This window comes from Aedes aegypti, chromosome 3 (assembly GCF_002204515.2).
Source record: "Aedes aegypti strain LVP_AGWG chromosome 3, AaegL5.0 Primary Assembly, whole genome shotgun sequence".
Lineage (NCBI taxonomy): Eukaryota > Metazoa > Arthropoda > Insecta > Diptera > Culicidae > Aedes > Aedes aegypti.
Genome location: NC_035109.1, coordinates 65,594,283 through 65,608,774, shown reverse-complemented (window position 1 = coordinate 65,608,774; position 14,492 = coordinate 65,594,283). Strand labels below are relative to the sequence as shown.

Sequence of the window (14,492 nt, the reverse complement as noted above, 5' to 3'; positions counted from 1 at the left end):
GATAGAAATGTGGTATAATCTTGTTATGTGATTCTAGTCTGGATATTTTGTTAGTGCAAAATTTCATAAAAAATGAAGAATAAGCTGCAGTAAACTTGAGTGTATTGTCGACTTCGAAAAAAACACAAATGTTTTGTCCAATACTGTAAGCTTTATATTTATTGCAAAATAAATCTTCCAGTACCGGTATCTTAACGGTACTACCAGTACTGAGAGTGACAGTACCGTACAACTGGTACTCGCCAAAAGGGGTCGGTACTAGGAACCCTAGGCCTCACCCGTGATTGGGTTGTTTAGTGATGAAAAAAATATAGTTTTGTGTAGGTCAATCGAGCACATGTTTCTAAGTACGACACAATCTTATTGTGCTTCTATATCGAAAATTCAATACTATATATGATCAAAATAGGTTCCAATCCGTAAACTACATAATGAAAGATCGTCCCTAAGTAAAATTTGCCTAGGAGTGATTTAAAAGTGATTTCCTTCATAATTCCAAACACGTTCAAAAAAAATAATTCAAGATCACAAAAAAATTTGTAACTTTGGGTTCTAATTCAGTTTTTAACGTAGATTCAAAATTGGTAAAAAATTTGATATCACTAAACAAGCCAATTAAATTGAACTAGACCTGCTTAAGTTGCAAAGGTATGTTATGTCATTTTTCAAAAAATAAACCTCAATTTTATGTGCTTCCCCTGGACACCTACTGCTCATACAATGGGTGTTAGTATGTACTGGCATAGATGGGTAACTACCGCATGATGCAATTCAATGTAAACATGCCGAAGCGACACGTCAGTAAAGGCAGGTAAAGCCAAAACAATTTTCATTAGCTTCATTCGTTCCATTTTTGGTACATTCTTATTGATGGAGGTTTTTTGTTCTGAAATTTGCTGCAGTTCAAAAAATTCGGATGCAGCAATGCTACATTATTTAAAAAAACAGCCACATAATTGTGTATAGTATACATCGATGTAATGAGAAATTAACAAGTACAGGTACTTACCAAGAAATTAACAGCTTCTTCCATTTCCATATCACTTCCCAAGTATCATTTGCTGCAGTATTCCAATGTATAAACAATGTTCAACTTTTTAAATCACAATGCACAATACAGAACCCGAATCGCAATAACTCTATCGACTGTAATCAATGACTAATGCACCAATGTTGTGTCAAACCCTTCAATGAAATACACAACGCGCTGTCCTCTCACGCACACTGCTTCATGTAATGCACTGTTTACAAAAGCGCCTTTGCTGGCACGGCATCCAACCACTAAACGCACTCCGCTTGAAGACAATAATGATGCAACCGTTCACTGTGTTGGTCGTTGATGATGATTTTCACCCACAAAAGGCGTAGCACTTTCCGAATGGAACCGAACAGAACAATCTGCGGTTGACCGTTTTACCACTTTACACTTTTACACCGGGATCGCCGGAAGCTTTCAATCGCACCGAACGCGAATCGCGATCACAAATTCGTACCCACTGTAAGAAATCAAATTCCGATTGGTTTTGTTGACGAAAACGCCGTTCCAAAACGGATCAACCCGACGGGAGAAAACACTCGACTGGTACACTCACTGATGCTGATGATTGACATCGATTCGGTCGGGCTTCGGAATTCGGTCGGGGCCGAAAGGATTTTCGTCTTCCAACGTGTACAGTTTGCAGGGGTGTCATTTTTTTTTCGAAGGTGCGTTACTCTTCAAGATGAATGCGTTACACATTCGTTATACGTGATTTGAAATGAGCGTTGGGGTTAAGGTAAAGGTTTTTGTCCCAATAGGGCGATATTCAATACTGAAAAGGCAATAGATGGCTCTTTTTCAATGGTAGTAAAAACGAAATCCTGAAGCAAAGGAAGCACCACGGAAGATGAACTAAACACAAACAGTTATGTATTCACCTAACACATGATTTCTAATCACTACTTTTTTGATTCAGTTTCCTAATTGCAAGTAATTTACGTTTTTCATTATTTTCCATACGTTTTGACAGTTTTCCTACTACCATTCTTCCATGCGCTTGTGTTGAAAGTTTTAGATATTTGAGAATCCAGCGTACCGCGATCAGTGGAAGGAATACAAACAACAGTGTCGTCGCTTGGCGGCCAGTGGAAGAAACTGAATGTTCTAAAGGTTGTTGTCTGCACTTTTTGCCGCTGGCGCCAACTATTAGCGGTTATGAACGAAATAAACAGTCGGTACCCTATTAATTAATTGCATAGCGTAACCAAGTCAAAGAACATGCCAAAATGTAGAGAAAAACTTCCTCTACGAGATAAAAATGCCCATGCGGTCATGTACTCTTAATATTGACATATAACGTATAAAACAGGTGATGTCCCACATAGGGGAACTTACGTATTGTCGGCAGCCTAAGCAGCTGAACTTTGAAACCTATTGAAAGACGTATATTTTATATGTTTCTCAGTATATTGAAGTTTATGCGCTACAATCTTCAGATAAGGGAAGTATTGAAAGGCTCAATTCTCGCGGAACATTACTAAAGGACCTATCTAACATTGAGAGGCTCTCTTTGTTTACATTCTCTTTCATTAATAACTGAGTCACATCAACTTCTTCTGTTGCGTTTTTTGTATGAAACGCTAGTCAAGGAAATTGACTTTCGATCTATAGTGAAAAACTTCCCAAAATCTTTAGTATTCCACTGTTATAATCGAAAGAGAACGAGAGAGGAGAGAATCTCTCATTTGTACATAGGTCCTTTAGTAATGTTCCGCGAGAATTATTACCAATGCATGCTTTGTTGCCTAATTCCAATGAATTAATTAGTTGTGTTCGATTTTTTCAATGAATTTAAATTGTGAATAAAAAATATACCGCAATTGAATATGGTTTTCTGGCAACCTATTCCTATTAAAAAGTGATTGCCGAGGAAAGCGAAATGCATTAATTTTAATTTGTGATTTGAAGCAAAAAAAATCACTATTTTCGAGTGTTTTATAGACAAATCAAAAGTTTAATAGTGCATGAGTGATCGGTGCGCAGCTTTTGTAACAAATTGGTATTGGAGCGGAGAATTGGACCTTTCAAAGTGGTGAGTTTTTCTTAAGCTGTTCTCGTGTTGTTTTATTCGGCAGCTCACGAATGACGATAATTTCGTAAGCATTCATTTCATTCAATGATAAAACCCATGTTATATAATATTTTTGTGAAAGATGAGGTTTACATGGAAAATTATAGTGCAAGGAATATATTAGGGATATTCACTTAACAGCGTAAACTGGTGTGTAAGTCATGCTAAACTTGTTATTTTAAACATTTCATGATCTTGTGTAAAATGCCAATGAAACTTTTCAGTATATTGCTAATCAACGATTTATCAATCCAAGCACGCTTTGGTAATCTTACAAATGTCAGTATAAGAACTGCAAACAAAAATATACCGTTTTATTATTAAAATACAATATTGAGAGTCGAAGCAAGGACGAAGTAGGAATTGGAACAAATAAGGATACCATTACTGAAGCAGATATGGGGCTCTGCAACAAAAATCATTCTCTCTCTTTTACACTTACATAGAATTTGTAAACAACAAGGCCAGTAAACGTCAAAACCACATACAAAATCAAAACAATGCAGAGGCCTATGGGGCTTTGCACAAAAATAAGTCCCTCTCGTTCACTCTTCCATGAAATTAGTAAACAACAAGGCCAGTAAACGTCAAAATGCCATGCAAAATCAAAACAGTGCAGAGCCCCATATTACAATATGTGTATGAAGTAACATGCGAGTCCACATTACCACGACTTGCACCCATTAAGAGGCAGAAAATTGAATCATTCAGGGAGATTACTATTCCTTTGGTTGTTTGACTGTAACAAGCGGAAAGAAAGCACTAAACTTTGCTTCTATTCGGGAAGAGAATAATGATAAATTTTTCAATGCTTGATCTATTAAGAGGAAAATAACCATCATTTTTTTACAAATTTTCAAAACCATTTTTTTTGCTCAAAATCGAAGCAATGTTTATGAAAATCTATCAAGCAAGTGCAATTGCTTTCTGTAACGCAGTGATAAATTTTCATGAGAATATCTTTAAAATTGAACGAAAAAACTGGTTTTTCATTTTTGATGATTGCTGATGATTGAATGATGGATTCTTGAGCCTTAAGTGACGACCAACTGTATATTGACAGTATACCAGGTTGATTTGAGTCTTATTTTATTCGATGTTAGTCATACTACAAATAATAAACACTAGGCAATCTCTTTGCTACAGATTACGCAAGTGATGGTTCCGAATAATCCGGAGTCAGCTAAGGGCGCCCTATGGAACCGTTACACTACTTGGCCGTTTACCCACAAGTTTGAATAATTGACCTGAAAAAGTATCATAGAATATGCATCACGATAACAGCTTGTATCTAAATTGCGAAGCCTAAGCAGAAAAAAAAACTGCAACACAATTTCTTTCGAGCTCAATCAACAACTTTGAAATGCATAGTTGACGTTTATATCAGATAACTAGATTAAAAATCTAACATTTGACATCTCATAGATGCAGAAGAGGAATATTTAATTTGAAATATTTCTATGCTCAAGATACGCAGAATAATAATTTACGCAGCTTCAAGTGAATACCCCTATTCAATAGGGCCTATTGAGTACATTGAAGGTAACTCTTATTTCGTAGATAAATTTTAACAAGGACGATAAGTTAGTGCTGCCGAAAATACCCTCGTGCCGAAGCCATCATTTACCGTATTTATCGTAGATTTTGTGCAGTTGATAGAATCTAATAAGGCCATCTGATGAAACCTATAGGAACGTCGCATAGATGCATACTTGCGGGCGTTTTAAACATTTCTTTTGCATGATAACTTCAGAGTTCCATTAATTATCAACGAACTTGAGACAATCCGCAACAGGTGAATACTATGCAATACTTTTAAAAAAATCTAAAATATATAAAAACTAATTTCGAAACATTTATCCACAGACAAACAGACGTTACACTCTCATCATTGTCTATCGACCACCTTTTTAACGATCGATTCAAAAATATGGTAGGTGGCCAATCCACCACCCGCAGCGCTCGCATCGTTTTTGTTCGTGTTTGACGTTTACACACTATCGCCATCTATTGGCCTGTCGGCCGAACACACCAATTTTAGCATTGGGCGTTCATGTCCTCGTGACTATGATTTTGATCGAGATTTGTTCTAAGTGTTACGTCTATTTGTCTGTGATTTATCCCATTTGCTAGCTTGTTTGTTCAAACACTTTTTATGATTTTTTTTTTTCGTAAAGTGATTGTTGTTTAAAGTCGTGAGAAAAAAGAATTAGGCGTCTTATATGAACGAAATTTTGACATTTTAATTATTGTGGAATGAAGCTTTGGGAAGGAGTGATATCTAATAAACACTTACAATACGTATGACTTATTACAATAATTGATATCTAAACAGTTTGATTTTATTTGATTGCTTGGTACAATTAGTCTAATTTTGGGTTATATTTGACGTATTTTAACAGACTATTACAATTACTAAGTCAAACAACAGAAACAAATATTCTCATTAAGGCTATTGGTGTAAAATGCGACGTGAAAAAGTACTGAGATAGGTTTAGCACAGAGCATCAAATGCTGGACAATAAAATAAAAACAACTAAAACACAAACGATCTAAACTTTAAAGAAAACTAATAGAACTATCATAACCGTAACAACTAGTAATCGTCATCTTGATAAATCTGTGTCAATTTTTCGTGACTGTCTGGTTGGCATATGCGCCCTAAGATTAAGCTTTGCACGACCCATACCGTCGAGACGATTAACAACCCGTATCGGGTAGCCCACAGTTTAACGTCTTCGGGAAACTCCTGATCCGTCAACATATAACCGGACAGATTCTCCGTTAGGTCTGATTCGGATTTGATCAGGCGGACAGTTCCTCCGGCGAGCTTACATACACGGCTCCAAAATTCGATAAAATCCTTGTCCATACTGGCGATGTTTATGCAGTGGCCAACGAATGGATTCACCGTGGATCGCTGATCGGCCCCACGGCCACAGCTCCAGCGTATGTACCGTTCCTCGATGATAGACCAACCCGACGGAAGTGCGTATGGTTTGAAATCGACGCAGGTTAGCGTTTGGCAACACTGGATGATCCATTCATGCGACACGGCCTACAATAGTGAACCAGTCTAATAATTGTTCAGCTTTCGGTTTGAATTCCTAAACTTACCGGAATGTCAACTGCTAAGCACTGCACGTACTTGGCCGTGGCCGACGGATGTGGCGCTATCAACTTACACTGTTTGTACTTAGTCTTTGGAATGTCCTCAAAGTGTTGATACACCTTTCCGCCACCGGCCTCTATCTGCTGTCGAAGGTGATCCTTTACGAAGGGCACTGAACTGAAACGCCGGTACTTGTTTTGCAAGTCGTTCTTGTCCTAAAATTGATCATGATATTACAATTGTGGTCCTAAGTTCCTAAATTGTGGGTCGAGTAATACTGTAGCATTCGCAGCTATCCTTGGTGAAATGGTACAGGTAAGGATGAAATGCTTATTCCTGAATAGCGTTTTACTGCACGGAAGTGGTCCTAAAATTTCAGCGAGTTCCCGTTCATTTCCCAAGTATTCGGCTACGAGATACATTTCTGCAATATTTGAAAAAAAAAAAAGTAATGTAACTGTCCATTTTGGAGAGCTTGATAGTGACGCCATACTTCTGATTTCTGATTCCTTCTCGGTTCGCTGAAGTTCAGGTTGAACGCCATTGACGGATTCGAGTCCAGTTTCGGGACTGGGTGGTGCTGGTATATCTTCTTCAACGATGTCCGAAAAGTCGCTACACTCGGAGATGGCCGAGGTTTGCGGTTGCACCTGCTGTGCTTTGCTGGAAAGGACAGTTTGAACTATTCTCATTGCTGATTCAGGATAGTGCTTGTTTCAGGAGTCCTTGAAAAAAAAATCGACCAAACAGGAACCAAAAAGGCTTTGTCTCGCGAGTCGAAACATGCAGGGATCGTCTTGACGGACGGACACGAGGTAAGCGAAAGGTGGAAGCAGCACTATGAAAGACAACTGAATGTAGTTGAAGAATATCCGAATTCAAGCAAGTTTGCTAAAAATATTTATTTATACGTTTTGACTTCGTTTTCACCAAGTGTAATAGTTTAGAAACTTCAAACTCTCAATAACTCAAAATCAATGTATTAAATCTTTCCAGGCTTGAATCGCTTGAATTCCTTGACCTGACGAAAGGTATACCAAATATATTTCAACAGGGTATCGTTGACTAATGCAGTTTTGATTCCAATTGCAAATAGGTAGCAAATTATCAACACAGTACTCAGTATTTGGGATACATTTTCATAATCGGTGGGTTTTAAAATATTCCATCGGTAAAATTTTGATTTTTTCCACTTTCTAGATATTTGTCCATATAAAGTCCATGAAAATGAATGAAAATCACGTTTTACCACGTTGGTTTCCAAGGTTAATCTTGGGATTCCAGTGAGAACCATAGGTTTTATGACGTGGATATTGGGATGCCAATAAGGATTTTGAGTTTCCAGTGTGGTTCCTTGGATTCCAGTATGGATCCTGGGTTTCCAGTGTAGGTCCTGGGATTGCAGTATGGATCGTGAGATTTCCCTGGATCCAGGAATTTTAGTGCCAGTCCTTGGATTCAACTGTGGGTTTTGGTATTTTAGTGTGTATATTCCGGTATGGATCCTGGGTTTCCAGTGTGAATTCTGGGGATTTCAGTGTTTATTCTACGAGTGGCGTGAGATGACAATTATCGGTCTCGTATATCGAAGTGACTCTCCATTTGATTTACACGGCGAGTCACTTTACTCGAGTCGAGAATTGTCACGTCGCTATACGAGGCCCACAATTGTCATCTCAAGCCATTCATAGAATGAACTCAACTGTGATTTCATTGTGGATCGTGATATTCCAGTGTGGATCTTGGGATTAAATTTAGGATCATGGGATTTCAGTTTGGATTCTGGCTCATACTATCAACCAGAAGGATGAAACCGCTTCAACTATTACAATAACCTAAGATCTATCCTGAATTTGTGATTCTTAGGTGTTGCAATATTCAGAATGGAGTTTGCTTTGGGTGTTTCCGAACTTTAAGCAGGTAGTGTATATGAAATAGATAGTTACACAACAGACGTACTGACTAAATCCACTAAATCAAACCGAAAGAAGACAACACCAGATAGAGGAAGTTCGTTGTAGAGCAAAGGGGTTTAGGAAAAGAGAATAGGTTTCCAAAACATTTGAAGAATCGAAATTTTGTGCCTTTGTCGAAGGGTTTTCGTCTTGCCAACGCAATCTAATTCAAACAAACAAACAAACAAAAATGGTCAAACAGATTTGGCATTCCCCAACACAGTGTTACTTTCACGTGTCGTTTTCATATTCTCTTTTCCTTTCCATATGCTCTCTTTGTTTCTTAGTAACATTCTTCCTCTAGCCAAACATTGGACGGGGCTTGGATTTTTCTCTGACTTAAGGCTAAGCATGCAAAAACAGAACAAACACAAAAAGTAAAAAAAACGCTTCGATTTGTGATTTGTTAAGAATAATTACGATTTTATTTTTGTATCCTCCAATTTTTAAAATTACTATTTCCAGTATAGTTTTTCTCCCATTCTAGTGATGGCGCTCCATTAGAGCACACATCGTCTTGTCTGTAGTTTCTGTTACTGAATATTCTATTTTCTATTGTTTCATTTATTTCCCTTTTTATATATGTTTGTGTGTGTTGAATACCGGTATTACCAGTTGAGAATGAGATTTTAGGTTCCATTTCTTCCTTATCATTTTCTAATACCGAGCGGTCGTCAAACTTGGACCACCGCGACGACACATTTTAGCATGTTTCTATAGAGAGATAGTGCCAATTGTTTTCTTTCTAAATGTACTTTTTTTAGAGAACAAGAATACGATTAGGTTGTTACGGTGCCAGCCAGTATTTCGGTACAATCAATTGTCGCTATAGAACACACACCGGTTTGAAACATTTAATAGCGATTTTTTACTCTTCTGTCATATTCCCATTGTTTAGCATAATTACACATCTGCGTCGGGGTGGATCTGTGCCGTTACATTCCTAGAAGGATTCGCTCGGTCCCACTGATCTACTCTGCCTAAACGAGTGGCTTAATTGATGGATGATTATTCTCTTAAATGCTATTACACGATTTAATTGCATCATACGATGGAGAGATTGTGTTGAGTTTTACAGTTCTGACAAGTGAAGGATATTCGACATGGTCCGCCCGCGCACGTTGATAGTTCAAACGACTCTGAGTTGCTCAGTCGATGCCCGATCGATTCGCGTAGACAATTGTGCAGTAATTTACAGAAACTAATCAGATTTTACCCATTTATGTATAGCACAATTGCCACGAGCGTTTTAAATGTACGTTGGCAAAGTGGAAGAAATTAGGATAGGCATAATATACGTACAACCCAACCGTTTGCGCATTGTTCTGTTTATTCTTAAAAACACAGACTGTTAGTGTAGTAAGCACAGTTTTGATCTTACAAAAAAAAATCTAGATTTCTAAAATCTAATACTCTCGTTACCTGTCGTCAAACCTAGCGCTACAAATGGTACACATTTAGCACATACGGTAGTAGTTTCTGCTGTCCGCCGTAGATTTATATGAGAACACTTATCTTTTCTTAGCAGCCCAAGAAAGAAACTATCCATTATAATTTGAATAAAACTAAATTCTAAACAGTGATAATTTGTTGGTTTGAAGGAATGCCAAAAATTTTGACCAATTTCATTTCGCGCTATTCTACCAGTGTGCCTATTGGTCAAGCTTTGTTCACCATACTTGTTTCTTCTGCTCTGTAACTTTAAATGCAACCACGAAAATGCTTGGAGTTGAGGTGAGTTTGCTAGAGAACACAGAACATTCTGGACGAATGTTAAGCCTACGCGCGGTGTCACGTATGGTGTGTCTTTTGGATGTTCGCAACGTGCATTGCATTTTCAGATTTTGTTTAAATGCTTCGGCTACCATGGATAGATACGTTCCGTACTAAATTTTGAATACTCTCATTTGGATTATACGTTGATTCGATAATACTAAATATTCGATTAGTTGCGGTGACTCTGGCGGGTTGTTTTAAAACATCATGATTCTTGTTTGTTTGTCCACAGATTCTCTTTTTCTTCACCTCTCGGCTCTCTTGATTATGATTGGAATATAGCTAAAAGTTAGTTTGCCCTATTGACTATAAAGTGTACTGTTGTTGTTTGTTGTTTCTAATTATATCTGCATATTGTAGTAGGGTTTTTATAGCAGTTTGTCAACTACTTGTTCTGGTTTCTAAAACGCAGGGTTTGCGTCAAAATGGGTTTACGAGAGCCTAGAAATATACAGAAAATATATTAGTTCAACCCGAAAAAGTCGACTTAACCAATAGTTTGCAGTTTGAAGTAGAATCGATACGTTATCGAAAGCGATGAACAACCAAACTCCCATCCAACCTGTATATTTGAATTTAAAAGTATAAGTTTTATATACAAACGGGGTAAATATATAGTTGGCACCTACTACAATGCGGGTTAGGGTGGCCCATTACAAAAAGGTGCAAAAACCTTTAGTTACATTTGCCAAATCGGATCACTCGGACCCCCAGAAGCTGAACGAAATTTGAACGAAATCCATCATGTCTAAGTGGAGGTGCCTAACGAGCTTGAATTTTTTATTAGATGCTCGAGAAAATGTAAGTTACTATTACATTTTTGGCCATATGTGGGCACTGTACAATAAACAGAATGATTGGAAATAACTTTTTCTAAGAAGTTGTCTATTGCACCCCGGAAAACCAGCTTTTTAGATATCTAAGGTACAACTTTGTTTTGTTCCTTAACGAAAAAAATTCCGGTTCATTGCAGTTTCTTCTCCATTGATTGGAAAATTGAAAATTAATAATCACCTATGGCCGAAAATGTAATTGGAACATTATTTCGCATTCATTTTTGATCGATTTTCACTAAACAAACTTCAAGTTCGTTGAGTACCCTCTTAGACTAGATAGATTTTGCTGAACTATTAACAGTAACTTCTGGGTAGCCTAAGGAACACTTAAGATTTTTACGGTGCTATTTTTTTCCGTACTTAAATGGGCCACTCTTACGCGAGTACCCACAAATAGACCTCTCCCCTATCTGAGATTTTAAACTAAGTAATTTGGCGTATCTTATTATCATCCCAACACCATAAGTACACATACAGTCGCCCCACAGGATTTATTTAGCATCAAATATTTATTTATTGTTCATGACTATTGGAAAGAAAATATTCACCATCCATTCCGATTTTACCCCGAAAAACCGAAAACCACAAGGCGAATTTACCAGAAGTGCAGAAAGTCAGAAGGATAAAAAATTCGATAGGCGGAAAATACAGAAAGGCAGAATTACTAAAAGGCGAATGAATCGAGACGCAGAAAACCACAGGAGGCAGAAACCCGATAGGCATAAAACACCGAAATACAGAAAAAACTGGTAAAGAAGGTAGGGAAGAGTCTTCTAAGGAGTATTGTTTGATCCGTTGATTCTGTTGCATGCTTTTGTGGGCAGTTGCAATTGTGCGGATGAGAAAAATTGAAGTGAGCGAAGAACAAAATCATGATCATCTCCGATTCGCGTAGTACCGTGTACGCACCTAACTTTGCGCAGCTCCAAACTTTGCGCATTTTAAAGAAGCACGAAAAAATGATAATTATTCATCGATTTTTTTAACAATTCATTTTCAGCAACATGTTCGTTTATGTGAAATAAGTATTTGACATACATTTGTTTACTAAGAAACCCTCGTTAATGTTAATAAATAAACAAAAAACCTTATCGTCATACGCATAAACGTGTACTTTTACACCGTCTTAGAACAAGCGCTAAGGAGTGGATCTGCAAAAAATCAACATTTTTATGAACAAAACTGTGTTTTGAAAAAAATATTTGCTGTGTATTTGCAAGAAAGGTAATATTCTAGTAATTCCATTTATTTTCCATATAATACGTTGAATTTTTATTTGAAAAAAGCGATGTGCAATGTTAGGACCCATTTTTTACACGAGGGTCTTAATTTTTGCGCACTTCCAGCAATTCGGAATGGCACATAAATACATGTACGTCCTTGCAAATGACAAAATCTGTCGATCTTTCCAGGAATGGTCACTCAATCCATAAGGCAGCGGCTACATGTAATATTCTTGAAAGTACCTTTTGTATGAAGCTGAAGGCAAGGTGTGCATTGAAAAATCTCGGAAAATCCACTGTGATAACACAGGAGACTATTACTGTAAACTTGGATAATTGATAGCGCAAAGGTTGGCTTCTCAGTTGAAGGACAATGATTCAAGCTCCAATTGTCTAGAAAAAAGCGTTCAATTATGGAATATCCGTAATGGCGGCAAATAGATAAAAAAAATAACTAATCGCGAGAGATCAACGATACATCTCTCAGTTTAAGAATTAAAAAAAAAACAAGAGAATAAGTTATATAAAGCAACGTACTATAACAAATAGGCATAAGCTGCGGCTGTAAACTATATTGCTCAGATTGTAATCTTGTGAATATATGTATTATAAAAAATAAGAACAGAGTAAATTACTATTCGTGGGCACTCTATGTTTGAGGTGATTGAATAAATTGAATTGAAATTCACGTGAAAAACTCTTGATGAAACTCATATTAGTTGTAACCTTCTTATTTAATACAAAACCAGTAAAAAAGTAAAATTATTTAGAGTACACGAGCAATTTAAGGCATGCGCAAAGTTAGGCACATCATGCGCAAAGTTAGGAACAATTTAGATTTTGTGCGCAATGTTAGGCACAAGGTGTTGCATCACCTTTTGCATTTTTTTAATTTTTTGTGAATCATTTTTATTTTTTTAAATCACGCGTTCTACTGAAGGGTTAAAAGCCTATGGTTGGCAGAAGTTTGAATAAAAAGATACATATTTTAGCCTTATTTGAAGCAAAAATACGATAATAATTTCTTAACTGCGCAAAGTTTGGTGCGTACACGGTATAGTAACCAAATTATCGGTAACGATACTCTGTTGAGCTGTGTACATTTTGTCAATTTCGCCTAATTTGCGTTTTTCTCTTATGGAAACCATTTCATAGGAATGTCGTACGAACTCAAAAATTTTGGTCAAAGTTCACAGTAGCATGTTTTTCAAAGTTGCAGTATTCTCTGTGTGACAACCTTAAAAAGCCGAAACCGCAAAAGGCTGAATTTTAGTTATATCTACAGACGTACAAAAGAATATGTAAAAATATATGCCTTTTTAAACGCGGTCGCGGTCAGCACAAAATTCCAAGCGGCGTATCTACATTTAGGAAAGAAGAAAGTCCGCCGTAATCTCCAATATCCAATGAGTGTGCCCAAGATCGGTTCGGTGTTATTCAAACAGCATTACAAGCATTAGCACTAAATTCCCCTATTGTGGGTAAAAATTTGAAGAAAGTTGTGTGCTAAGAGTTGAAGTTATTTTACCGCAATGTGCAAGACACGTGGGAGTTCTGCCAGAAGCTCAACGCATGTCGTAATGGTATCGTGTCGTGGACCGAAATGTGATGGGACCAGTGTTCTAAGCAATCACGTTTTCGCTGATATTCGGCAGCGCTTCCCTTAAACATTCACAACACGAGCGATTAAACGAATGTCGGAAAGCAAAATATTGAATGCCTCTGACCACGATAGCACAGAGAAAACGATAGCTTCGCTAGGAAAGCTTACTGTTTTGTTTGTTTCCATCATTGTTTGTAATAGGCGCTGTTTTCACTGTACGTGTGTCACATTCGACATAACGAGCAAGATCTAATTATTGATATTGTTTATGATATGATATGTGTGAATACTGTGCAAAACTTATGATTTCCACAAATGTCAACGTCTCAGACTAGTGATCCTTTATAAGAGAGATACGCGGAAGCTGACATTTCTGTCAAAGTGTGAGCCAATAGGTCTTTTCATGTGACAGGTCCGTGTTTGCATTTGTTTACATCGGTAGAAGAACGATGCATACACGGCGCTGTCATTTCCATAGAAGAACTGTCAAAATGCTTCCAAAATGCTGTTGCCAAATCATTTTACTTAGAATTGGCTGGCACAGACCTGAGAGAGATTCGCGAAGAGGAAAATATCAACTTTATATGTAGCCTAGATTTCGCTGTCACGAAACGTCAAATGCAGCCAGTCGTTTTATGGCTGAAAAAATGAACAGTATTGCATTCAAAAAAAAACTTTTATTAAAAACCTCAGTCAGTGGAGCAGTTTTTCCAAAGATGCTGATAAATTCAAACACAATACTAGTTATTTATAATGTCTGCTACGTTTGCTGGCATGACATTTCACTCAAATTTATGCAGCGGTGTGATGCAAACACAATATTTTTTTTGTGAGATGTTCATATGCGGGTTTGAACGGTTTGCGCATGATTGATGTA

At 37.2% G+C, this 14,492-nt stretch overlaps 2 protein-coding genes across 3 annotated transcripts in view; both read right to left on the bottom strand.

Annotated features, from left to right (window-relative positions):
* LOC5578801 (probable basic-leucine zipper transcription factor J) overlaps positions 1-1,610 on the bottom strand; it is a 76,964-nt gene extending 75,354 nt beyond the window's left edge. Inside the window, exon 1 of the mRNA XM_021853997.1 lies at positions 1,010-1,610. Within this exon, the coding sequence (XP_021709689.1) occupies positions 1,010-1,039 (30 nt within the window). The 5' untranslated portion in view covers positions 1,040-1,610. The remainder of the gene's footprint in view (positions 1-1,009) is intronic.
* A 3,808-nt stretch (positions 1,611-5,418) lies between these two features.
* LOC5578745 (titin homolog) overlaps positions 5,419-14,492 on the bottom strand; it is a 43,873-nt gene continuing 34,799 nt past the window's right edge. The window contains exons 5-8 of one of the 2 annotated variants that reach the window (XM_021850290.1): positions 6,716-6,885; positions 6,501-6,646; positions 6,228-6,437; positions 5,419-6,168 (exon numbers count right to left, since the gene is read on the bottom strand). In XM_021850290.1, coding sequence (XP_021705982.1) covers positions 5,707-6,168; positions 6,228-6,437; positions 6,501-6,646; positions 6,716-6,885 — 988 coding nt within the window. In that variant the 3' untranslated portion in view covers positions 5,419-5,706. Of the gene's footprint in view, positions 6,169-6,227; positions 6,438-6,500; positions 6,647-6,715; positions 6,886-8,572; positions 10,395-14,492 lie in introns of those variants that run through there. The other variant, XM_001657060.2, reaches the window with a different exon arrangement.